General features: G+C 57.7%; 1 protein-coding gene across 2 annotated transcripts in view; it reads left to right on the forward strand.

Annotated features, from left to right (window-relative positions):
* Positions 1–26,283, forward strand: part of sema6e (sema domain, transmembrane domain (TM), and cytoplasmic domain, (semaphorin) 6E) — a 93,305-nt gene that overhangs the window by 44,174 nt on the left and 22,848 nt on the right. For both annotated transcript variants that reach the window (XM_041181612.1, XM_041181613.1), the window contains exons 2-11: positions 7,498–7,675; positions 12,702–12,816; positions 14,310–14,370; positions 16,236–16,298; positions 16,956–17,057; positions 18,968–19,058; positions 21,324–21,443; positions 22,855–22,943; positions 24,877–25,094; positions 25,310–25,441. In XM_041181612.1, the coding sequence (XP_041037546.1) occupies positions 7,525–7,675; positions 12,702–12,816; positions 14,310–14,370; positions 16,236–16,298; positions 16,956–17,057; positions 18,968–19,058; positions 21,324–21,443; positions 22,855–22,943; positions 24,877–25,094; positions 25,310–25,441 (1,142 nt within the window). In that variant the 5' untranslated portion in view covers positions 7,498–7,524. The remainder of the gene's footprint in view (positions 1–7,497; positions 7,676–12,701; positions 12,817–14,309; positions 14,371–16,235; positions 16,299–16,955; positions 17,058–18,967; positions 19,059–21,323; positions 21,444–22,854; positions 22,944–24,876; positions 25,095–25,309; positions 25,442–26,283) is intronic.

Below are 26,283 nucleotides of genomic sequence, written 5' to 3' on the forward strand. Positions count from 1 at the left end.
GCGATGTTCTGACTCAGAGGCGAGGCAGAGAGAGAGAGAGAGACCCAGTGAGGCCCATGGACTGCCTGTGTCGACGAGCGAGACGCTAATGGGTGGGCAGTGTGACTTGGTGGATTAAAGGGAAGGCTGGGGCAGCTTTTTGTTTTTGAAGTGATGTCCCGACCTTCTCCATGAAAGCGAGCTTGCTGCTTGAAAGGGCAAAACGAGGGAGAATCTGGAGCGAGGGATTAGTCTGGGAGAGTCGATGAGAGACACCCAGACTGAAGACCGTCCTACTGCTCTGTCTATGTTCTGGAACATTCCCCGGTCTCGAGGGCTGTCAGGCTTGGACACGAGTTTTTTTGTTCCCAGGCCATCGTTTGTTTCCCCCCCCCACCCCCTGGGCCCCAACCCAGGTTAGAAAGGGGGTGGTTGATCATTCATTCGGGGTCTTACCCCCCTCCCCCCTCGGCCATCGCTGTCCAGGAGACTCTAAGTGGACCGTGTGTGCACAGACGAGTGAGCATCAGCCTGTCAATCCCTACCCCACAGCCCACACCCGCGCCCGCTCTCTCGACCCACGGATAGAGGGAGAGGGACAGAGCAGGCACTTTGGCGGGCATGAGGGGGTGACTGGGAGCCAAGGGGAGTGACAACAGTTGAGGAGAGGTGGGGAGAGACAGAGAGAGCGAGCAAGAGAGAGAGAGAGTGAGAGACAGAAAGACAGAGAAAGGTGGAGAGAGAGAGAGAGACAGAGAGAAAGGCAAATTGAAAAAGTCAGAGACAGAGAAAGCGAGAGACACAGAGAGGGAGAAAGAGAGAGTGGGAATGTGACAGAGAGAGGCATAGAGAGAGAGAGAGAGAGAGAGAGCAACAGAGACAGAGGCACAGAGAGAAAGTATGAGAGAGAGACAGAGCAATAAAAGTGGGAGACACAGAGAGAGAGAGAGAGAGACAGAGAGAAAGAGGCCTACAGCTCGGTCTACTCCCTGAGTACTCCCAGCTTACTCCCTACCTACTCCCAACCTACTCCGGGCTTACCCCCAGCCTACCCCCGACCTACCCCCGACCTAGACCCGACCTACCCCCGACCTACCCCCAGCCTAGTCCCGACCTACCCCCGACCTAGACCCGACCTACCCCCGACCTACCCCCGACCTAGACCCGACCTACCCCCGACCTACCCCCAGACCTACCCCCGACCTAGACCCGACCTAGACCCGACCTACCCCCGACCTACCCCCAGACCTACCCCCGACCTAGACCCGACCTACCCCCGACCTACCCCCAGACCTACCCCCAACCTAGACCCGACCTACCCCCGACCTACCCCCAGACCTACCCCCGACCTAGACCCGACCTACCCCCGACCTACCCCCGACCTACCCCCGACCTACCCCCAGCCTAGTCCCGACCTACCCCCAGACCTACCCCCAGCCTAGTCCCGACCTACCCCCGACCTAGACCCGACCTACCACCGACCTACCTCCAGCCTACCCCCGACCTAGCCCCGACCTACCCCCGACCTACCTCCAGCCTAGTCCCGACCTACCCCCGACCTACCCCCGCCCTACCCCAACCTACCCCCGACCTACCCCCAGCCTAGCCCCGACCTACCCCCGCCCTACCCCGACCTACCACCGACCTACCCCCAGCCTACCCCCAACCTACCCCCGACCTAGACCCGACCTACCCCCGACCTACCCCCAGACCTATCCCCGACCTAGACCCAACCTACCCCCGACCTACCACCGACCTACCCCCAGCCTACCCCCGACCTACCCCCACACCTATCCCCGACCTACCCCCAGCCTACCCCCGACCTACCCCCGACCTAGACCCGACCTACCCCCGACCTACCCCCGACCTACCCCCGACCTACCCCCAGCCTACCCCCGACCTAGACCCGACCTACCCCCGACCTACCCCCCAACCTACCCCTGCCCTACCCCGACCTACCACCGACATACCCCCGACCTACCCCCGACCTACCCCCGCCCTACCCCGACCTACCCCCAGCCTACCCCCGACCTACCCCCGCCCTACCCCGACCTACCCCCGACCTACCCCCAGCCTACCCCCGACCTACCCCCAGCCTACCCCCGACCTACCCCCGCCCTACCCCGACCTACCCCCGCCCTACCCCGACCTACCCCCGCCCTACCCCGACCTACCCCCGCCCTACCCCGACCTACCACCGACCTACCCCCGCCCTACCCCGCCCTACCCCCGCCCTACCCCGACCTACCACCGACCTACCCCCGACCTACCCCCAGACCTACCCCCGACCTAGACCCGACCTACCCCCGACCTAGACCCGACCTACCCCCGACCTAGACCCGACCTACCCCCGACCTAGACCCGACCTACCCCCGACCTACCCCCGACCTAGACCCGACCTACCCCCGACCTACCCCCAGCCTACCCCCGACCTACCCCCGACCTACCCCGACCTAGACCCGACCTACCCCCAGCCTACCCCCGACCTACCCCCGACCTACCCCCGACCTAGACCCGACCTACCCCCAGACTACTCCCGATCTACGCCTGGCCTACTCCCGACCTACTTCTGACCTATCCCCGACCTACCCCTGGCTACTCCCAGATGACTCCCGATTTACTCCCGACCTATTCCCGGCTACTCCCGACCTACTCCCGATCTACGCCTGGCCTACTCACATCTTATTCCTGGCCTATTCCCGACCTACCCCCGCCCCCCCACCCACCGCCCGGCCTACTCCGCAGGGATTTGCCTAATTGCAACTAAAGCAGTGGCTGGGATGTTGCAGGGTGACCTCAGCACCCGTTGGTGAGGGGCAACATCTGAGAATCAGCGCAGGCCACCACCCCCAACCCCGAAGCCCGGGCAGCGCGCGGTTATCGGAAGGTGTGGAGCCAGCCGGGCGGGGACTCCCCGGCCCTTTGGACAGCTGTGCTCGGGCGAGTCTGTACCCCAGCCGGAGAGGGGAGCGTCAGGGCACTGCGGGCCTCAGGATGTGACAGGGGGCGCGGGTGGACGGGGTGGGGGGAGAGAGAGAAACTCCGGCAACTTGGCGGAACCCAGGCCTTGGCCGAGGGTCCCAGCGCCTGAGTTGCTCCACGTGCACCAACCCCTCCCAGGCCATCGATAACGGGGCAGAGGGTTGGGGCCCACCACCACCTTCTCAAGGGCCACGAGAGCGGGGCGGGCAATAGACCCTTGGCCTAGCCAGCGACGACCACACCCCCTGAATGAACCGGAAGTAAAACAGGAAACGCTGGGAAAACTCACCAGCTCCGGCTGCGCAGAGAGAGAGAGAGAGAGCGAGAGGAGCAGGGCCCACCTTTCACATCCCGGTTAACCTTCCTTCGGCACTCCGAACTCGAGGCGGTGACTCCGTCTACCTCCCTCCCTCCACCAACGCTGCCAGGCCCCTGCTGAGCTTTCCCATTGCTTCCCGCTTTTATCTCAGCTTTCCGGCGCCTGCGGTATTTGGGCCTACGATCGAAGGTTCGGAGGTGGTTTGGTCGGTCCGGCTCTTTCCCTCTCTTTCGTGAGTTTGAAAGGAAGTCACGGGGGATTGGGGCGGGGAGGAGGTGGGAATATAAGGACACAAGAAACGGGAGAGCAGGAGTGGACCATTCGGCCCATCGAGCCTGCTCCCCCATTCTATACCATCATGGCTGACCTCGGCCTTCAACTCCGCTTTCCCGCCCGCTCCTCCATATCCCTTCATTCCCTGAGAGACCAAATATCCACCTATCCCGGCCTTAAATATACTCAACGATGGAGCATCCACAACCCTCTGGGGTAGAGAATTCCAAAGATTCACAACCCCTTTGAGTGAAGAGATTTCTCCTCATCTCAGTCCTGAACGATCGGCCCCTTATCCTGAGACTGGGCCTCCCACCCCGTGTTTTAGATTCTCCGTCCAGTGGGAAACAATCTCTCAGCGTCCACCCTGTCAAACCCCCTCAGAATCTTGTAGGTTTCAAATCCCCTCAGAATCTTGTAGGTTTCAATGAAATCGCCTCTCATTCTCCTAAACTCCAGAGAATATAAACCCAAGTTACTCAGCCTTTCATTGTAGGACAACCTCCTCATCCCAGGGACCAATCTAGTGAACCTTCGCTGTTCCGCCTCCAATGCAAGTATATCCTTTCTTAAATGTGGAGACCAAAACTGCGCACAGTGTTCCACATGTGGTCTCACCAAAACCCTGCACAGCTGGAGCAAGGCTTCTTTGCCCTTGCACTCCAGCCCCTTGCGATAGAGGCCGACAGAGAGAGAAACACTTTCCCCGCTGATTTAGGGGGACCAGGTGGTTGGGGGTGAGGCCTACCCGAAAAATCAGGATCAGGATTGAAATTAGGAAGCGACCCTCGGCTCAACGTGTGGAACTCTCCCTCTGCCCCATCGCGGGGAAAGTAACAGCTTCATTTTCGCTGTTTTGAGAGATGGCGGGGGGGGGCAGCTGCAAGAGCAGCCAATGAGTGGCGGGAACAAGGCCGGGAACAAGGCCGGGAGTAGGCCAGGAGGGGCAGAATGGCCTCCTCCTGCCCCTGCCGGGTTTGCCCCCTCCCCCCCCCCACCCCCCTCCCTTGGAGGACCCCTGCGGCCTAGTCTTCAGTGTGCAAAGGCGGGACGCTGTTGCCGGGGTGGGGAGGCAGGCTCCAATCGGGGGGCCGGGACAGCAGCAAATGCAGGCCATCGTCGAGGTCAAAGGTTGCAGGGGTCAGGGGGCATGTGGGGGGGCGGACGTCGTTGGTGCTGCTCTCACCCTCCAGTCACCAGTTGGCCATAGCAGGAGGAGGGCGTTTAACTAAGGTGGGGGGACGCCCGATCGAGGCACCCAGGACAGCTGCCAATCGCAGCTCCCCCCCTACAAACAGCAGAGGGCCTGTTCCTCAGCTGAGCCCCATCCAAACAATCCGGCCAGCTGGGATAATTCCGAGAATCGGGAATTCAACCAGATTCCATCCATCCTAATTTTAGCTCAGGAGCAAAATAACAGGTGACACTGCTCAACCCTGGCAACCAACCAGGGCCTACAGGATATCTCACAACAACGGCACGGGGTTAGATACAGAGTAAACTCCCTCTACACTGTCCCCGTCAAACACTCCCAGGACAGGTACAGCACGGGGTTAGATACAGAGTAAACTCCCTCTACACTGTCCCCGTCAAACACTCCCAGGACAGGTACAGCACGGGGTTAGATACAGAGTAAACTCCCTCTACACCGTCCCCATCAAACACTCCCAGCACAGGTACAGCACGGGGTTAGATACAGAGTAAACTCCCTCTACACTGTCCCCGTCAAACACTCCCAGGACAGGTACAGCACGGGGTTAGATACAGAGTAAACTCCCTCTACACCGTCCCCATCAAACACTCCCAGGACAGGTACAGCACAGGGTTAGATACAGAGTAAACTCCCTCTACACCGTCCCCATCAAACACTCCCAGGACAGGTACAGCACGGGGTTAGATACAGAGTAAAGCTCCCTCTACACTGTCCCCGTCAAACACTCCCAGGAATTTGATGGGGGCTGGGGTCTGGGTGCAGGGGCAGGGGCAGGGGTGGAGTAGTGGGGGTGGGGATGGGGGTGTGTGTGGGGTAGCGGGGTGGGGGCGCGTGTGGGGGTGGGGTAGCGGGGTGGGGGCGCGTGTGGGGGTGGGGTAGCGGGGTGGGGTAGCGGGGTGTGTGTGGGGTAGCGGGGTGGGGGCGCGTGTGGGGGTGGGGTAGCGGGGTGGGGGCGCGTGTGGGGGTGGGGTAGCGGGGTGGGGGCGCGTGTGGGGGTGGGGTAGCGGGGTGGGGTAGCGGGGTGTGTGTGGGGTAGCGGGGTGGGGGCGCGTGTGGGGGTGGGGTAGCGGGGTGGGGGCGCGTGTGGGGGTGGGGTAGCGGGGTGGGGTAGCAGGGATCCCAAAACAAGAGGGAAACCCCAATGACATATCGGCCCCTACCCTTGGCGGGACTCTCATAGAACACGAGAGAAAGTGGCCACTCGGCCCACAATCCCTGTGCCAGCTCTCTTTGAGGGAGCTGCCCCAACGAGTACCGCGTTGCCCCCCCCTCAGTTACCCCCGGAGCTCAGCGCTCTGGTCATAACCCCCCCCCCTGTTGGGCAGGTTTGTGGGTGTGTGACCCGCACATGCAGCTGCTCTCACTCTGAGCTGTGAGCTGTGTGAGGTCGGCCTGGCCTTTTGTCTCCTGGAGCCTGGAGCCTGGAGCCTGGGCCTGGGCAGGTGCAGACAGCAATTAAAAAGGGCGGCTCCGCTCTCCAGCACCGCTCCCTGTTTCCCAGGCAACAGCTTCCAGGATCAAGGCAAAATAGGGTTTTATGGTGGCAGCCTCACATCGAGACAGAGAACGCTGCTAATTCAGCAGGTCAGGTAACATTTCAGGAGAGAGAGAGAGAGAGGTGAGCTGAGTCATTAACTCTTTCTAGTCCAGCGTTTATCGCCCATCCCTAATTGCCCCCTTGAGAAGGTGGTGGGTGAGCTGCCTTCTTGAGCCGCTGCAGTCCCTGTGGTGTAGGTACACCCACCGTGCTAATAGGGAGGGAGTTCCAGGATTTTGACCCAGCGACAGTGAAGGAACGGCCGATATGTTTCCAAGTCGGGGTGGTGAGTGGCTCGGAGGGGAACTTGCAGGTGGTGGGTGTTCCCCATGTGTCTGCTGCCCTTGTCCTTCTAGATGGTAGAGGTCGTGGGTTTGGAAGGTGCTGTCGAAGGGGCCTTGGTGAGTTGCTGCAGTGCATCTTGTAGATGGTACACACACACTGTTGCCGCTGTTCCAAGTCAGGATGGGATGGGGCCTGGTGGGGAACTTTCAGGTGGCGATTTTGAGGTGCTGGAATTTAACGTGGAATATCCCATTCCGGGCCCCGCACTTTAGGAAAGACATCGAGGCCCATGGAGAGGCTGCGGAGGGAGATTTACCCAGAATGAGACCTAGGATGAGGGGCTTCAGTCCATGTGGGAGAGACTGGGAGAAGCTGGGATTGTTCTCCTCAGAGCGGAGAAGGTTAAGGGGGAGATTGAATCGAGGCGTTCGGAATCAGGAAGGGGGTTTGGACAGTGTAAATAAGGAGAAACGGTTTCCACTGAGCAGGAGGGTCGATAACCAGAGGGACACAGATTGAAGAGAATCGGGGAAAGAACCAGAGGGGGAGATGAGGAGAGTTTGTTTTTATTTACACAGCGAGCGGTTGTGATCTGGAAGGCGCTGCCTGAAAGGGCGGTGGAAGCAGATTCAATAGGAACTTTCAAAAGGGGGGGAATCGGATAAATAATTGAAGGGGAAAAATTTGCAGGGGGATGGGGGAAAGAGCAGGGAGGGGGAGGGGACAAATTGGATAGCTCTTTCAAAGAGCCAGCACAGGCACAATGGGCAGAATGGCCTCGTCACTCCTTGATTCTAGGATTTATGCTTCATCTTTGCAGACATTTGAGGGCTAGGAGGGAGGGACTGAGCTGGGGGACCTTCCAGACACTGAACTGTGTTGCTGACCCTCTTTCCTTGCCTTCCCCAGGTAATGGCCACCCAGTGACCTTCAGAGATGCCCGCTCTCGCCCTGGCCGGGATGCCTGCTCACCAGGTCCCAGGCTCCGCACTCCTCGCCCTGACCCTCCTCCTAGCGCTGGGCCCTCGGACACTGGCCACCGTCTTCCCCACGGACATCGCACCCCTGAACACCGTCACCTCGCAGGGTAAGTGTATCTCTTGGTCCCCACAGGTGGGGGGAGGGAGGGGTCGGGATTCGGAGAGGCACCGGGAGGGTGGGGAGTGCCAGGCGGGAGGGTAGAAGTGGAGGGGTTATTGGTAAGAGGCTTCGGAGATCGGAAGCCCTCCAATTCGGCAGCTGTTCCTCCGTTTGAGAAACGGGAGCTGGAGTGGACCATTCAGCCCATCGAGCCTGCTCCCCCATTCTATACCATCATGGCTGATCTTGGCCTTCAACTCCATTTTCCCGCCCGCTCCCCCATATCTCTTCATTCCCTGAGAGACCAAATATCCACCTATCCCGACCTTAAATATACTCAACGATGGAGCATCCACAACCCTCTGGGGTAGAGAATTCCAAAGATTCACAACCCCTTTGAGTGAAGAGATTTCTCCTCATCTCAGTCCTGAACGATCGGCCCCTTATCCTTAGACTGGGCCCCCGTGTTTTAGATTCACCGACCAGCGGGAACAATCTCTCAGTGTCCACCCTGTCAAACCCCCTCAGAATCGTGTAGGTTTCAATGAGATCCCCTCTCATTCTCCTAAACTCCAGAGAATATAAACTCAGTTTACTCTCATCGTAGGACAATCCCCTCATCCCACGGGGCCAATCGAGTAAACATTCGTCTCCAATGTAAGGATATCCTTCCTTAAATGTGGAGACCAAAACTGCGCACAGTGTTCCAGATGTGGTCTCACCAGATTGTAGCAAAGTATCTTCATTCCTCTATGTCAATCCACCCTCCTGAAGTCCCTGTTCCAGAGCCTCGAGCCCACAATCCAGGCTGACCCTCCCAGTGCCAGTACTGAGGGAGTGCCGCACTGTCGGAGGGTCAGTACTGAGGGAGCACCGCACTGTCAGAGGGTCAGTACTGAGGGAGTGCCGCACTGTCGGAGGGTCAGTGCTGAGGGAGCGCCGCACTGTCGGAGGGTCAGTGCTGAGGTAGTGCCGCACTGTGGGAGGGTCAGTACTGAGGGAACGCCGCACTGTCAGAGGGTCAGTACTGAGGGAGCGCCGCACAGTCGGAGGGTCAGTACTGAGGGAGGGTCAGTACTGAGGGAGCGCTGCACTGTCGGAGGGTCAGTACTGAGGGAGCGCCGCACTGTCGGAGGGTCAGTACTGAGGGAGTGCCGCACTGTCGGAGGGTCAGTACTGAGGGAGCGCTGCACAGTCGGAGGGTCAGTACTGAGGGAGCGCCGCACTGTCGGAGGGTCAGTACTGAGGGAGCGCCGCACTGTCGGAGGGTCAGTACTGAGGGAGCACCACACTGTCGGAGGGTCAGTATTGAGGGAGGGTCAGTACTGAGGGAGCGCCGCACTGTCGGAGGGTCAGTGCTGAGGGAGCGCCGCACTGTCGGAGGTACCGTCTTTCGGGATGAAACTTAAGGAAGGATACACCTGCCTTAGAGAGAGTGCAACACAGGCCCAACAGATTGTTTCCTGGGAGGCTTGTCCTTTGAGGGGAGCTTGAGGGGACTGGGCTGACAGACTCTGCAGAACGAAGGGTGGCCTAGTCGAAATCTATAACATTCAGCGAGCGCTTGACAGGGTTGATGCTGAGGGCCCTTTACCCAAGACCCCCTACCCTCGCCCAACACACAAAACCACCTGGAATGCCAGGCGGGTTGGTGGGGGGGTCAGGACAGGGAGTCAGCCATTTTGGACTGAGATGAGGAGAAATTTCTTCACTCAGAGGGTGGTGAATCTTTTTGGAATTCTCTACCCCGCAGAGAGCTGCGAATTCTCCATCCCTGAGTGGATTCAAGGCCGAGGTCAAGCGATTTTTGGTCACCGAGGCGTAGGGCGGGAAAGTGGAGCTGAAGGCCAAGATCAGCCGTGATCTTACTGAATGGCGGGAGCCAGCTCGAGGGGCCGAATGGCCGCCTCCCGCACCTACTTCTGACATCCCATCGCTCCTTAAAAGCGGAATAGGTTCCTGGCGTGGGGGGACAGGGGTCAAGGCATTCCGGGTCGCGTTTGCCACCCTTGTCGGACGCAGAACTCCGACCTCCAGCCGCACCCCCCTCCCCCCCCCCCCACCTCCCGCCACAACGCTGTCTCGCCATTGGCTGCCCGGCGGGCTTCCTCTGTTCCCCGTCTCCCCCTGGCCGGTTGGAGAGATGCTCTGTTACCTGACGGGGTCATTCTCGGGTGTGGGCCGAAACTGCCCAAAAATTGCTCCCACTTGGGGGCTGAGTGCTCTGGTCGCGGGCGGCCACTGTGTGTCCAGCTGTGTAGGCCCGAAGCCTAAATCCAGGCACCAACCTGCTCCTAAATGCATGGCTAATTCACCATTATTAATTTATCCTCAGCTGTGCCTCCGCGTAATGGAACATAATCCATCTGTAATATTAACTCGAGGGGCCACTCAGTCACCCGGCTGAATGTGCAAATTAAAAACAATTTTATTGCAGTGAGCAAGGATGGTTGACTGTTTTTTGTTTCGCAAGGTGGCTCGGGTTACAGAGCTTCTTGAACCGTACAGGAACAGGCCATTCGGCCCCTCTGCTCCGTGCTGGTGTTTCTGCCCCACACGAGCCTCCTCCCACCACCCCCCATCACCATATCCTTCTATTCCTCTCTCCCTCGTGTGTTTATCCAGCTTCCCCCCCACCTTCAATCCATCTCTGTGATTCACCTCGACCACTCCCCGTGGGAGCGAGTCCCACATTCTCCCCACTCCCCGTGGGAGCGAGTCCCACATTCTCCCCACTCCCCGCGGGAGCGAGTCCCACATTCTCCCCGCGGGAGGGAGTCCCACATTCTCCCCACTCTCTATGGGAGCGAGTCCCACATTCTCCCCACTCCCCGTGGGAGCGAGTCCCACATTCTCCCCACTCCCTGTGAGAGCGAGTCCCACATTCTCCCCACTCCCCGTGGGAGCGAGTCCCACATTCTCCCCACTCCCCGCGGGAGCGAGTCCCACATTCTCCCCGCGGGAGGGAGTCCCACATTCTCCCCACTCTCTATGGGAGCGAGTCCCACATTCTCCCCACTCCCCGTGGGAGCGAGTCCCACACTCTCCCCACTCCCCGCGGGAGCGAGTCCCACATTCTCCCCACTCCCCGCGGGAGCGAGTCCCACATTCTCCCCACTCCCCGCGGGAGCGAGTCCCACATTCTGCCCACTCCCCGTGGGAGCGAGTCCCACATTCTCCCCACTCCCCGCGGGAGCGAGTCCCACATTCTCCCCACTCCCCGTGGGAGCGAGTCCCACATTCTCCCCACTCCCCGCGGGAGCGAGTCCCACATTCTGCCCACTCCCCGTGGGAGCGAGTCCCACATTCTCCCCACTCCCCGTGGGAGCGAGTCCCACATTCTCCCCACTCCCCGTGGGAGCGAGTCCCACATTCTCCCCACTCCCCGTGGGAGCGAGTCCCACATTCTCCCCACTCCCCGTGGGAGCGAGTCCCACATTCTCCCCACTCCCCGTGGGAGCGAGTCCCACATTCTCCCCACTCCCTGTAGGAGCGAGTCCCACATTCTCCCCTCTCCCCGTGGGAACGAGTCCCACATTCTCCCCACTCTCTGGGTAAAGACGTTTCTCCTGAATTCCCCGTTGGATTTATTAGTGACTGTCTCATATTGATAACCCCCCCTGGTTCTGGTCTGTACCCCCCACAAGTGGAAACATCTTCTCTACGTCGACCCTATTGAAACCCTTCCAGAATTTTAAAGACCTTGATCAGGTCACCCCCTCAGCCTCTTTTCTAGAGAGAAGAGCCCCCGGCCTGTTCGATCTTTCCTGATGGTTATAACCTCTTGGTTCAATTACTTGTCACTGGTAGGGGGTGTGTGGGATGTGGAGGAGGACTGAATGCTGTGTAAGTTGACGCATCAGCCTGCGAGGAAGGCCCAGACTCGGGATAAGGGGTCGACCATTTTGGACCGAGATGAGGAGGAATTTCTTCACTCAAAGGGTAGGTGGGGTGGGGGGTGCTGAACCTTTGGGATTCTTTACCCCCCAGAGAGCTACGAGGGCCCAGCCATTGAGCGGGACTCAAGACTGAGGCCGAGGGATTTTTAGTCGAGCAGGAAAGCGGGGTTGAAGCCCCAGGTCGGCCATGGTCTCATTGAATGGAGGAGCAGGCTTGAGGGGCCGAATGGCCTCCTCCTGCTTCTGTTTCTGACATTCCAACCCTCCTGAAAAGCGCTTTGCCACCAAGGGCTACACTTGCACCCCACCCACAACCCCCCCCAACCGCCCACCCACCTCAACCCAATTCTGGTCCCATTACCCTGGAATAGCCAGAGAACAGAATGAGCCATCACTGAATTTTTTTGCCCCCCATTCCTCTACCCGGGTATCGAACCCCTTCCCCCCCCCCCATCATTCCTCCCCCAGATCCCCCCACCCCGGCCCCTCCAGACCCCACACACAGACCTGACTCGCCTCGGCTCTCAATCTGAATTTGGATGAAAGCTCTCGATGTACTTGCACCCCCCCCTTAACCTCCACCCCCAGGGAGCTGCTTGGAGCCTCGCTTCCTCACCGGTCTTGGACGCCTGGATGGTGTGTGTGTGTGTGTGTGTGTGTGTGTGGGGTGGGAGGGCGGAGTCGGGGGGTGTCATTGGAAAGAAAAGAAAGCCTCACGTAGCACACCACCCGATGGGCTGAGCGGCCTTCTGAGTCCTTAACGCTTCTGAGTCCGGGTCGCTCCTCTCTCGCCGCCTCTCAGGGCTTCCGAAAGCGTTTTCCAGCGAACGAAGCACTTTCCTTTCCTTCGAAGCCAATTGGCGCGCAGCAAGATCCCACAAGCGGCAAGGTGATAGCGGCCAGGTTCATTTGTTTTTTTTCTCTCTCGCCACATTGGTCGAGGGGTAAATATCGGCCCCAGGGCACCGGGGGGAGAAGACCCCAACAAAACCTCACCCTCCCACTCTTATTTCCCAATAGCGGCAGTGGGATCTTTCTTATCCACCTTTCTCCGTCCTGTCTTTCTCTGCCTGCTCTGCGCCCGTGTGTCTGACTCCTGTTTTTCTCTGCACCCCCCCCCCTTTCCCCCCTCAGATTCCCAGGGCTACCCTGTGTTCTGTGGGTTGACGCCTGACAACGGCTCAGCCCCACCGCGCCTCGACTTCCAACGCATGCTGAGGATTAACCAAACGCTCTACGTCACAGCGAGGTGAGAGCCGCAGTGGCAACATAACGAGGAGGCACGTGCGTTCGAGCAGGAAGGGGCGTGGAGGGGAGGGACTGCTTGACTGTGGCTGCTCTTCTTTCAGAAGCCGTAGGTGGGATGTGAAACTCCCCCGGGGTTGACCCGCCCCTCAATCTCTAGATGCCTGGGTGACACTCCTACCCCATGATGATGGGCAATGCCACAGGGTGTAATATAGTGCAATACCCCTGCTTCACTGAGAACGAGCAATGCCACGGGTGTAACACGGTGTAACACACCTGCTTTTATGATGATGAGCAACGCCACGGATATCACACAGTGAAACACCCCTGCCTCTATGATGGTGAGCAATGCCACGGGTGTAACACATTGGCATATACCTGCCTCTATGATGGTGAGCAATGCCACAGGTGTAATACAGTGATGTACTCCTGCCTCTATGATTGTGAGCAATGCCACAGGTGTAACACAGTGACATACTACTACATTTATGATGGTGAGCAATGCCACGGGTGTAATATAGTGATGTACTCCTGCCTCTATGATGGTGGGCAATGCCACGAGCGTAACACAGTGGCATACTATCACCTCTATAATGATGAGTAATGCCATGGGTGTATATAATAACATACTACTACCTCTATGATGGTGAGCAACAGCATGAGTGTTACACAGTGATATGCTCTTTCTCTATGATGATGAGCAATGCCACGGGTATTACACAGTGACATACTACCACTTTTATGATGGTGAGCAATAGCACGGGCATAACACCGTGAAACACTCCTGCCTCTAGAATGGTGAGCAATGCCACAGGTCTAACACAGTGACAAAAGCTTGCCTCTATGATGATGAGCAATGCCACAGGCGTAACACCGTGACACAAGCTTGCCTCTATGATGGTGAGCAATGCCACAGGAGTAACACCATGACACAGTCTTGCCTCTATGATGATGAGCAATGCCACAGGCATAACGCCGTGACACACGCTTGCCTCTATGATGATGAGCAATGCCACGGGTGTATCATAGTGCCACGCTCCTGCTGCTATGACGGCGAGCGATGCGGCGAACGAAATACTTCTGCCTCTATGATGGTGAACAATGCCACAGGTGTAACGCCGTGACACACTCGTGCCTCTATGATGGTGAGCAACGCCACAGGCGTAACACCGTGACACACACTTGCCTCCACGATGGTGAGCAATGCCACGGGTGTATCATCGTGCAAGGCTCCTGCTGCTACGACGGCGAGCGATGCGGCGAATGAAATGCTTCTGCCTCTATGATGGTGAGCAATGCCACAGGCGTAACGCCGTGACACACTCGTGCCTCTGTGATGGTGAGCAATGCCACAGGCCTAACACCGTGACACACTCGTGCCTCTATGACGGAGAGCAATGCCACAGGAGGTGCAGCAGCAGCAGTTGTCCAAGTAATGCATTTACGTTGGGTCACCCCAGTTTGTCAGTAATGATATATTTTGTTTAACCACAGGGACCACATCTATTCCTTTGACCTGGGAGTCAGTCCTCAGGAAGAACTGGTTCCACGCAGGGTGAGTTCTGGGCTCCGTTAAAGGCTTTCCTAGAGGGAGTGTGAGCGGGCGAGGGCTGGTGGGAGGGCGAGTGGCTCCAGGAGGCCCTGCCAAGGTGCGTTTCCACTGGGCTGTGGGCGGTTAGGAACCAGGGGCACGACACGCCGTTGGGTGTGGAAAATACAGCATTCCCCAGGCGCAATCGCCACCCAACACCTTTTCTCCCCGGCGCTGCCAAGGAAAGATGCCGGGGTTGTGTCTACCCCTGGCCCGGTCTGCGGGGACAGGAAACGGGGCCTACAGGAAGGCTTCAGCGCCCTCGGCCCCGAGCGGGAGGGGTGTCAAACCGGGATCCACGCTCTGACCGGATCGGAAGTGAGGCCCCCGCGTTTCTCTAGCGCCCCACGTCGCCTCGGGGCGTCCCAGAAGCACCTCGCAGCCAATGAAACGCCTCGGTTTGAAGCGCGGTGGCTGATGCCAGGCAGGGGGCGTTTGGAGCACAGCAAGCTCCCGCCAATGTGATCTTTGGCTTTGCTGGTGTTGGATGAGGAGTGGGTATTGGGCCCCAGGACACCGCGGAGAATCTCCCTCCTCGCCACCCCCCCGGCCCCATCCAGCCATTCTTCCAATAGCAGCTGTGGGAGGGTACACAGCGGCCTTGATTTAATGTCTCCGCCTGAAAGACAGTGCGGCACTCCCTCAGTACTGACCCTCTGACAGTGCTGCGCTCCCTCAGTACTGACCCCCCGACAGTCCGGCGCTCCCTCAGTACTGACCCTCTGACAGTGCTGCGCTCCCTCAGTACTGACCCTCGGACAGTGCGGCACTCCCTCAGTACTGACCCTCCGACAGTGCGGCACTCCCTCAGTACTGACCCTCCGACAGTGCGGCGCTCCCTCACTGCTGACCCTCCGACAGTGCGGCGCTCCCTCAGTACTGACCCTCCGACAGTGCGGCATTCCATCAGTACTGACCCTCCGACAGTGCAGCGCTCCCTCAGTACTGACCCTCTGACAGTGCGGCACTCCCTCAGTACTGACCCTCCGACAGTGCGGCACTCCCTCAGTACTGACCCTCTGACAGTGCAGCACTCCCTCAGTACTGACCCTCCGACAGTGCGGCGCTCCCTCAGTACTGACCCTCCGACAGTGCGGCATTCCATCAGTACTGACCCTCCGACAGTGTGGCACTCCATCAGTACTGACCCTCTGACAGTGCGGCACTCCCTCAGTACTGATCCTCCAACAGTGCGGCACTCCCTCACTACTGACCCTCCAACAGTGCGGCGCTCCCTCACTACTGACCCTACTACAGTGCGGCACTCCCTCAGTACTGACCCTCTGACAGAGCGGCGCTCCCTCGGCACTGACCCTCCGACAGTGCGGCGCTCCCTCAGTACTGACCCTCCGACAGTGCGGCACTCCCTCAGTACTGACCCTCTGACAGTGCGGCACTCCCTCAGTACTGACCCTCCGAGAGTGCGGCGCTCCCTCAGTACTGACACTGGGGAGTGTCGGCCTGGATTATGGGCTCGAGCCTCTGGAGCCCAGAGCCTCCTGACTTGGCAATGCCAACCAGCTTGGTTGCCCTGTTAATGGTCAAAGCCTCAATGTCTGGGGTCAGACATGAACAATTCAGGTCAGGACCCGGAGGGGGAGTCGGTGCCCAAGTTCACCTCAGCCTGAGGCAACCCCACTTGACCAAAATGGTTGGCGTTGGGCAGGACGCGAGGCCCAGCTCTGTATGCGAAGCCTGGCCGAGGTAAAGGGTGGGGGGAGGAGTTAGGAGGTGTTTTTGGTAGGGGGGGTGGAGTTTGGGGGGGTTGCGGTGGGGTGGTCAGTATGGTGGGAAAGGAGTCACGTGTGGCCTCTGTCCCCCTTCTTCAGAAAGTGACCTGGCGGACCAGGGTGAGCGACATGCAGAACTGTGCCCTACGAGGGAAACGACACGTGAGTAAAACAGGCCGGGCAGCGGGGGTGGGGGTTTGGGGGGTGGGGGTGGGGGAGAGTTGGCTGGGGTGTGTAAAGGGAGTCACGGACAGTGGGGAGAGTGGGGGAGAGGGGGCAGCAGGGGAGTCCACGCATGCACCTGATACCAATCCTGCCCCCGCCAACCTCATCCAATACAGACTGTGTGTGGGGGGGGGGTGACTCTTTAACCCTGTGGGTGGGGTCACCCCGATGGACGGTATCCACTGGGTCAAACAAACACAAAAAAAAAAAAATCGCGTGGTCAATAGGGCTGTGACACTGCCCACAGTGGACCTACAGCGCCAACTAAGACTCTGGGATCAACCTTAGAACAAGATGGCCGCCAGGCCCAGGGATTGGCGGCCAAGGAACAGGCCAGAGGCCGCAAAATCCCGGGAACGGGTCAGAAATTAAAAACCTTGCCCAGATTTCACGGGGATAGGTCCCGCTTGGCCTTCCCCTGCCCAGCTCCAATCCCCGGGGACCTCCAAACCAGCCGCGCTGGAGAGGCTAAGAGAGCAGCCAGGCTTTCGGCCCTCCCCCGTTGCTAGGAGACCTGGCGGGAAACGGGCCTACGGCTCCTCAAGTGCCTGAGCTTTGCCTTGATTTGTTTCAACCCCCACCCCCCCGCTGCAGGATGAATGCCACAACTTTATCCGCGTCCTGGTTCCTCGGAATGATCGGACCCTGTTCGCCTGCGGGACAAACGCCTTCAACCCGGTCTGTCGGAATTACAAGGTGAGAGAGAGGCCGCCATGACGCCGGATAGGCGTGCAAAAACGGATCGCCCGCGCAACACGGTCATGCTACATGGCCACGCAACACGGTCATGAGAAATAGGAGCAGGAGGAAGCCACTCGGCCCCTCGAACCAGCTCCTCCACCCAATAAGGCCGTGGCTGATCTGACTTGGTCTTAACTCCGCTTTTCTGTCTGCCCCCGCAACCTTGTAACCCTCAAACCCCCTTCGTCGATCGAAAATCTGTCTAACTCGGCCCTGAATACATTCAGTGACCCCGGCCCCCACCGCTCTCTGTTAGAGGGGGGCGGAGAGAATTCCACAGACTGACCACCCTCTGAGGGAAGAAATTCCTCCTCATCTCCGTCTTCAATGGGAGACCCCTCATTCCGAAACTGTGCCCCCCCCCCAACCTCGTTCTAGACTCCCCCACGAGAAGGGGGGGGGAACATCCTGTCGCCATCCACTCCGTCAAGTAACCCCGCCCCCCCCCCCCCACCACCCCTCAGAATCTTACACGTCTCAATAAGATCCCCTCTCATTCTTCTAAACTCCAATGGGAACAGGCCCAACCTGCTCCACCTCTCCTCATAAGACAAACCCCCTCGATCCCAGGAATCAGCCGAGTGAACCTTCTCCGAACTGCTTCCAAGGCGAGTGTATCCCTGCTTAAGTAAGGAGACCCCAAAACCATGCACGGTGCTCCAGATGTGGCCTAACTAAGGTCCTGTGCAGTTGGAGCAAGACTTGCCTACTTTTATACTCCATTCCCACTCACAATAAGGACCAGCATTCCCTCTGCCTCCCTCGTCGCTTGCTCCACACGCGTGTTCACGGTTTTATAGTGGACGTTGTGCGTTCCTCCACACGCAGGACACGTAAACCTCCCACTCAGGTTGGGCCGCCAGCGGCTCGAGAAGGCAGCTCGCCCTCCCACCTCCTCGAGGGGCAATTGTGGGGCGGCAGGGGGGGGGCAACGAATGCTGGGCCCAGCCGGCGACACACACACACACACACACACACACACACACACACACACACACACACACACCGTGAACGAGTCAAAACAACGAGTAGCGAGCACGTCCGCACAGGGCACAGGTCAGACACGCAAGGAACACACGTCTGGAGCCCCGGCCTCCACCATGTGAAACACGGACTCGCCCACACACGCGACACCGTCTCTAAGTGCAACCCCCCCCACCCCCCCCAACCCCGAGTAAATATTCCTCCATGACTGACGGCTAAGACTGGCACATTTGTCCGGTGCTGGGTCGTTATTTAACACCCGAAACCCTCTACGTAAATAGCCGGAGTGTAAACCCTCCCACCTCGTCGGGAAGGTGGTACTGTGTCCAGGTCAGTAACCCGGAGACCGAGGGTAATCCTCCGGGGGACCAGGGTTCGAATCCCACAGCTGAGGATGGTGCCATTTGAATTCCAGTGCCAGCCTGGGATTGAAAGTCTGACGAGGGATCGGGAACCATCGCCGATTGAGACAGAGAAAAATAAAAAAAACCCCATCTGCTCCTCGAATGCCCCTTTGGGAAGGGAGCCGGCCCAGTCTGCCCCTACACGTGACTCCAGTGCCCACCCTTAACTGAAGGAGGCCAATAAAGATGGGACCAGCCAGTGATGCCCAGGCCCCACCAACAAATAAGAATCATTCATTTTTTTTCAGTGTAAACTTTTGCTGGTCACGCTGCAATTTTGGGGTGTGGCCAGTGGTGGCGCTGCCGAGTAACTCCCTGGCGCCTTGGCCTCCCAGGGGTCGGCGTTAACATTCAGGGAGGGGGTCGGCGTCCAATCCTGTGGGGGAGGGGGTGGGGGTGGCCAGGGATGTCTTCCGTTCCTTTCAAGTCCGGTTCTCCATCGCGAGATTTAAAGGGCCCTCTCTTCCTTTCTCAAAGATGGAGTCGCTAATACAGGAGGGAGACGACCTGAACGGACAGGCCCGGTGCCCCTTCGATACCAAGCAGACCAACATCGCCCTCTTCGCCGGTGGGTATCACGCAAGGGGGTGGGGGGGGGGGGGGGTGTTGTGGGGTCAGCCTTCCCTTGCATGGTGCCGGACACACGTCCAGAGCGCGAGGCCGCCAGTCAGACACTCCCGCGCAGGCCTCGAAATGTGGCAAATCCCGCCGACTGACTGGCGCACAGCAAGATCCCGCCGGCGGCCATGAGCAGATGGGGCCCCAGGGTTGGGCACACGACCAGTAATTCATGTTGTGGGTTGTGGGTGGGTGGGGGGGGTTGCCGGAGGGGGGGTGTTGGGAGGGGTAGGGTGGGGGGAGCAGTGAGATCCACGTTCATGTAGCGCCTACAACATGGTAAAATATCACAGGTGCATAAATCAGACAGAATCTGACCCCGAGCCACATGAGGAGATATTAGGGACAGGGTGAGCAAAAACTCGGTCAGAGAGGTCGGTTTTAAGGAGCATCTTAAAGGAGGAGATAGAGAGCGAGAGAGTGGGGTGGAGAGGTTTAGGGAGGGAATTCCAGAGCTCAGGGCCCCCCCCAGGCAGCTGAAGGCACGGCCGCCATTGGTGGAACGATGGGAATCGAGGGATGGGCAAGAGGCCGGAATTGGAGGAGCGCAGAGATCGCGGAGGGTTGTAGGGGCTGGAGGAGGTTACAGAGATAGGGAGGGGTGGAGGGACTAGAGGAGGTTACAGAGATAGGGAAGGGTGCAGGGGCTGGAGGAGGTTACAGAGATGGGGGGGGTGTAGGGGTTGGAGGGGGTTACAGAGATAGGGAGGGGTGTAGGGGTTGGAGGAGGTTACAGAGATAGGGAGGGGTGTAGGGGTTGGAGGAGGTTACAGAGATAGGGAGGGGTGTAGGGGCTGGAGGAGGTTACAGAGATAGGGAGGGGTGTAAGGGCTGGAGGAGGTTACAGAGATAGGGAGAGTTGTAGGTGCTGGAGGAGGTTACAGAGATAGGGAGGGGTGTAGGGGCTGGAGGAGGTTACAGAGATAGGGAGGGGTGTAGGGGCTGGAGGGGGTTACAGAGATAGGGAGGGGTGTAGGAGCTGGAGGAGGTTACAGAGATAGGGAGGGGTCTCGGGGCTGGAGAAGGTGTCAGGGATAGGGAGGGGGTGATGGAGGGGTTTCAGGGATAGGGAGGGGGTGATGGAGGGGTTTCAGGGATAGGAAGGGGGTGATGGAGGGGTTTCAGGGATAGGGAGGGGGTGATGGAGGGGTTTCAGGGATAGGAAGGGGGTGATGGAGGGGTTTCAGGGATAGGGAGGGGGTGATGGAAGGGTTTCAGGGATAGGGAGGGGATGATGGAGGAGGGGTTTCAGGGATAGGGAGGGGGTGATGGAGGAGGGGTTTCAGGGATAGGGAGGGGGTGATGGAGTGGTTTCAGGGATAGGAAGGGGGTGATGGAGGGGTTTCAGGGATAGGGAGGGGGTGATGGAGGGGTTTCAGGGATAGGGAGGGGGTGATGGAAGGGTTTCAGGGATAGGGAGGGGGTGATGGAGGAGGGATTTCAGGGATAGGGAGGGGGTGATGGAGGAGGGGTTTCAGGGGTAGGGAGGGGGTGATGGAGGGGTTTCAGAGATAGGGAGGGGGTGATGGAGGGTTTTCAGGGATAGGGAGGGGGTGATGGAGGGGTTTCAGGGATAGGGAGGGGGTGATGGAGGGGTATCAGGGATAGGGAAGGGGTGATGGAGGAGGGGTTTCAGGGATAGGGAGGGGGTGATGGAGGGGTTTCAGAGATAGGGAGGGGGTGATGAAGGGGTTTCAGGGATAGGGAGGGGTGATGGAGAGGTTTCAGGGATAGGGAGGGTGTGATGGAGGGGTTTCAGGGATAGGGAGGGGGTGATGGAGGGGTTTCAGGGATAGGGAGGGGGTGATGGAGGGGTTTCAGGGATAGGGAGGGGGTGATGGAGGGGTTTCAGGGATAGGGAGGGGTGATGGAGAGGTTTCAGGGATAGGGAGGGGGTGATGGAGGGGTTTCAGGGATAGGGAGGGGTGATGGAGGGGTTTCAGGGATAGGGAGGGGGTGATGGAGGGGTTTCAGGGATAGGGAGGGGGTGATAGAGGGGTTTCAGGGATAGGGAGGGGGTGATGGAGGGGTATCAGGGATAGGGAAGGGGTGATGGAGGGGTTTCAGGGATAGGGAGGGGGTGATGAAGGGGTTTCAGGGATAGGGAGGGGGTGATGGAGGGGTTTCAGGGATAGGGAGGGGGTGATGGAGGGGTTTCAGGGAGTCAGTCACTGACACGGATGGGCCTAATGTTCTCTGCCTGACCTTCCTGCAGATGGTAACCTCTACTCTGCAACAGTGGCCGATTTCCTGGCGAGTGATGCAGTGGTTTACCGGAGCCTGGGCGAGAATCCGGTTCTGCGCACCGTCAAGTACGATTCCAAATGGCTGAAAGGTAAAACAGCTCAGAGTTCACACACACCACGAACCCTGCCATTCCATCCACTGGTTCCCAATTCCTCCAAGGCCACCCTGGAGACACCCCAGCAATAAAAAACCTGTTAAATATTGCAAATAATTCATCTGGAATAAGACATTTAAAAAAATGTGCACCCTTTGCCAGGACAGGTACAGCACGGGGTTAGATACAGAGTAAAGATTCCTCTACACTGTCCCCATCAAACACTCCCAGGACAGGTACAGCACGGGGTTAGATACAGAGTAAAGCTCCCTCTACACCGTCCCCATCAAACACTCACAGTGCTGGTACAGCACGGGGTTAGATACAGAGTAAAGCTCCCTCTACACCGTAATAAGGGCAAAATATGCGGATGCTGGAAATCTGAAATGGAAACAAAATTCTGCTGGAAAAGCTCAGCAGGTCTGACAGGATCTGTGTGGAGAGAGAGACAGAGATAACGTTTTGAGTCTGTATGACTCTTTTTCAGACCTAAAGGGATGTAGTGATGTGGTGATGTATATACTGGGAAAGGGGAGGGGACCAATGAAGCTGGATAGGAGGTCAGTGGGGACAAAGGAGAGATGGCAAAAGATGCCATGAACAGACATTGTTAAGGGTGGTGGTTGTGGCTAAAGGAGGTGCTAATGGTGACACTAAGAAAGCAAATTGTGATCATGGCCGGACCAGGGTGAGCCCTGTGGAAAGAGATGGCTGGTCCTAGTGAGAGTCAGGTGGAGGAAGGAAAGATTGAAAATAGGTTAAAAGCTGGGGATAAAACAACGATTGAAAACGGAAATCAATTTAAAAAATAATGATAATGGAAATGTGAGAAAAACATTACTGAAAATTTAATGAAAATTTAAAATTAAAATTTTTAAAAATTAATTTTTTCTCACTTATTTTCATTGTTATTATTATTTATTTCCGTTTTCATTCGTTGTTTTATCCCCAGTTTTTAACCTATTTTCGATCTTTCTTTCCTCCACCCGACTCCCACATCTGTCTCTCCAGAGGGCTTAGCACATTTTGCTTTCTTAATGTCACCATTAGCCGATTCACCACCATTAACAACTCTTGACCTTTACTTTATGACAGTTTTTGCCATCTCTCCTTTACCTCCACCTATCGCTGGCCTCCTATCCAGCTTCACTGGTTCCACTCCCCTAAATCAGTATATATTTCACCACATCGCTACCTCCCTTTAGCTCTGAGGGAGAGTCATAGGGACTCGAAACATTATCTCTGTCTCTCACTCCACAGATCCTGTCAGACCTGCTGAGTATTTCCAGCACTTTTTAACCCCATCAAACATTAGCCGGTCTCCCTGCTCCTCAGTTCTCTGAAAATCTGCCCAGGATCAGGTCACTCCGGTGTTAATGAAAGATTCTCCTTTCTTTTGGAACAGAGCCTCACTTTGTCCATGCAATCGAACATGGTCCATACATCTACTTCTTCCTCCGAGAGATCGCCATTGAGTACACAACGCTGGGGAGGGTAAGGACGCCCAAAAGCAAAAGGCTCTGGGAGTCAGTGTATTGGCGGAGAATCAGGAACAGGGTCTGGGAGTCAGTGTATTGGCGGAGAATCAGGAACAGGGTCTGGGAGTCAGTGTGTTCGGGGGAATCAGGAACAGGCTCTGGGAGTCAGTGTATTGGCGGAGAATCAGGAACAGGGTCTGGAAGTCAGTGTATTCGGGGGAATCAGGAACAGGCTCTGGGAGTCAGTGTTTGGCAGGGGTTCAGCAGCTGATGGGAGATGTCCGCTCACAGCTGAACACTGGATGTTACATTTCTCGAGTGTCCCAGGCCATCCTGAAGATCTTCCCAGCCAATGAAAGGCAGTTTGCTTGAATTGAGCTCAGAGTTGTGTCGGAAACTCAGAAATTTGTGCACAGCAGGATCCCGCAAACATCATTATGATAATGACCCAGACTATCTGTTTTTAGTGCTGTTGGTTGAGGGATACATATTTGCCCCAGGACACAGGGAGAACTCACCCCCCCAACCCGCCAATAACCCCTCCTCCCCGCTCCTCTTTTATGCGCAGCCATTGGATCATCGACATCCACCTGAGAGGGCAGACGGGGGCCTCAGTTTAATGTCTCACTCTGAAAAATGGGGCCTCCAACCGTGCAGCACTCCCTCAGTACTGACCCTCGACAGTGCGGCACTCCCTCAGTACTGACCCTCCGTCAGTGCGGCACTCCCTCAGTACTGACTCTCCGAAAGCACGGTGCTCCCTCAGTACTGACCCTCCGACAGTGCGGCACTCCCTCAGAACTGACCCCCCGACAGTGCGGCACTCCCTCAGTACTGACACTCCGACAGTGCGGCACTCCCTCAGTACTGACCCTCCGACAGTGTGGCACTCCCTCAGTACTAACTCTCCGAAAGCACGGCGCTCCCTCAGTACTGACCCTCCGACAGTGCGGCGCTCCCTCAGTACTGACCCTCCGACAGTGCGGCACTCACATCTGACCTCACAACAAATACTTGCATTTGTATAGCACTTTTGAGGCAGGAAATCATACTAGGAGTATTGAAAGTAGATCGCGAGCCGCATGAGGAGATATTAGGGACAGGGTGACCAAACGCTTGGTCAGAGAGGCCGGTTTTAAGGAGCATCTTAAAAGAGGAGAGATGTTTAGGGAGAGAATTCCAGAGCTCGGGGCCCCCCAGGCAGCTGAAGGCACGGCCGCCAATGGTGGAGCGATGGGAATCGGTGGATGGGCAAGAGGCCAGAATTGGAGGAGCGCAGAGATCTCGGAGGGTTGTAGGGGCTGGAGGAGGTTACAGAGATAGGGAGGGGTGTAGGGGCTGGAGGAGGTTACAGAGATAGGGAGGGGTGTAGGTGCTGGAGGAGGTTACAGAGATAGGGAGGGGTTTAGGGGCTGGAGGAGGTTACAGAGATAGGGAGGGGTGTAGGGGCTGGAGGAGGTTACAGAGATAAGGAGGGGTGTAGAGGCTGGAGGAGGTTACAGAGATAGGGAGGGGTGTAGGGGCTGGAGGAGGTTACAGAGATAGGGAGGGGTGTAGGGGCTGGAGGAGGTTACAGAGATAGGGAGGGGTGTAGGGGCTGGAGGAGGTTACAGAGATAGGGAGGGGTGTAGGGGCTGGAGGAGGTTACAGAGATAGGGAGGGGTGTAGGGGCTGGAGGAGGTTACAGGGATAGGGAGGGGTGTAGATGTTGGAGGAGGTTACAGAGAAACGGAGGGGTGTAGGGGCTGGAGGAGGTTACAGAGATAGGGAGGGGTGTAGGGGCTGGAGGAGGTTACAGAGATAGGGAGGGGTTCGAGGTGAGATTTGAACATGAGGGATTGAGAATTCCAAAGTGGAGGATAATTGGGAGCTGGTGTCGAGGTGAATGTGAGGGATGTTATGTCGTTCTCCGCTCCCCTACCCACTCTCGGCCCCTCCTTCATGTACAGGTGGTGTTCTCTCGGGTTGCACGGATCTGCAAGAATGACATGGGGGGCTCTCCGAGGGTCCTGGAGAAGTACTGGACCTCATTCCTGAAGGCCCGTCTCAACTGCTCGGTGTCAGGGGACTCGTTTTTCTACTTCGACGCCCTCCAGTCACTGACCAATGTCGTGAACATCAATCAGCGTCCGGCAGTCATCGGAGTGTTCACCACCCAGACTAACAGGTAAAATACCAGAGCTTTACTCTGAATCTAACCCCGTGCTGTACCTGTCCTGGGAGTGTTTGATGGGGACAGTATCGCCTAGACCACTATGTACTCACTCAGTCGATGAGTTTTTAGTTGACTGGGGATCGGTGAGCAGTATTTTCCGGAGACAGGTGAACAGTTTGCTGGTGTTGATGGGCCTTCACTAACGCTGCAGTGTTCCCGTTTCACAGTATTCCCGGCTCGGCCGTTTGTGCGTTCTATATGGATGACATCGAAAGTGCCTTCAGTGGGCCTTTTAAGGAGCAGAGATCCACGGACTCCACCTGGACGCCTGTCCCGGATGACAGGGTGCCCAGTCCAAGGTATGGTACCCCTCCCAACCGTCCAACTGTGGCAACCCCCTCCCCCACCACCACCCCATCCCATCCCAACTTCCAACGGTCATTGGGAACGCGCGGGGCAAGCGCCCTGGGGAGCTGTCCACCACCCCCCCCCCCCCCACCCCCTCGCGGGAACAAGCACCGGCATGGACCCGGGAGGCCAAATCGGCCCTCGTCACTTCCGGAACCTTCCGTCCGCGCGAGCTGAGCTGCTGCGTCTGTGGCTGGACGGCTTGGCCGAGGGCGCTTTGGGGGCCTCTGGCACCCATTGGAGGGAAGATTGAAGAGGGCTGGGTAAGGCCGGCCCTCTGGAAAGCCTGCCCCAGCACTCAAGATGGCCGACTCTTCGCACACCCTCTACCGCCCCATAATATTTTGCAAATCTGTTAAAGGAAAGCACAATAAGATGGCAGGTGGCCCTTAAGGAGAAAGGAATATTTGGGTAAAACTCACCTCCGATCCCCATCAGGTCGTTGAATGTAGCCTTGGAGGCTCCACATGCATGAAGTGTTCCCTCTAGCTTAAAGCCTTCAACCTCTGCGATTGGGTCTGGGGTACAACTCCGGGAGGAAATGCTGTGTTAACTTAGCCACTCTGCTCCCCCTCCTCCCCCTACCAGGCTATCTTCAGGGCCTGAGGCCTTCCCTAGCAACCAAACCGAGACCTGCGGCCTAGATTGTGGCTCTCAGCCCCAGCTGGGCAAATTCCTTTCTTTGAGAGGCTGTCGAATGGCCTCAGGCCCCACTCACCCCTCCCCCCTCCCCGCCCGCTACCGCTGTAAACTTGGGCAGAATTTGGGGATTCCCTGAAAGCGGGGAGGAACC

Source organism: Carcharodon carcharias (assembly GCF_017639515.1).
Source record: "Carcharodon carcharias isolate sCarCar2 chromosome 36 unlocalized genomic scaffold, sCarCar2.pri SUPER_36_unloc_1, whole genome shotgun sequence".
Taxonomy (NCBI): Eukaryota; Metazoa; Chordata; class Chondrichthyes; order Lamniformes; family Lamnidae; genus Carcharodon; species Carcharodon carcharias.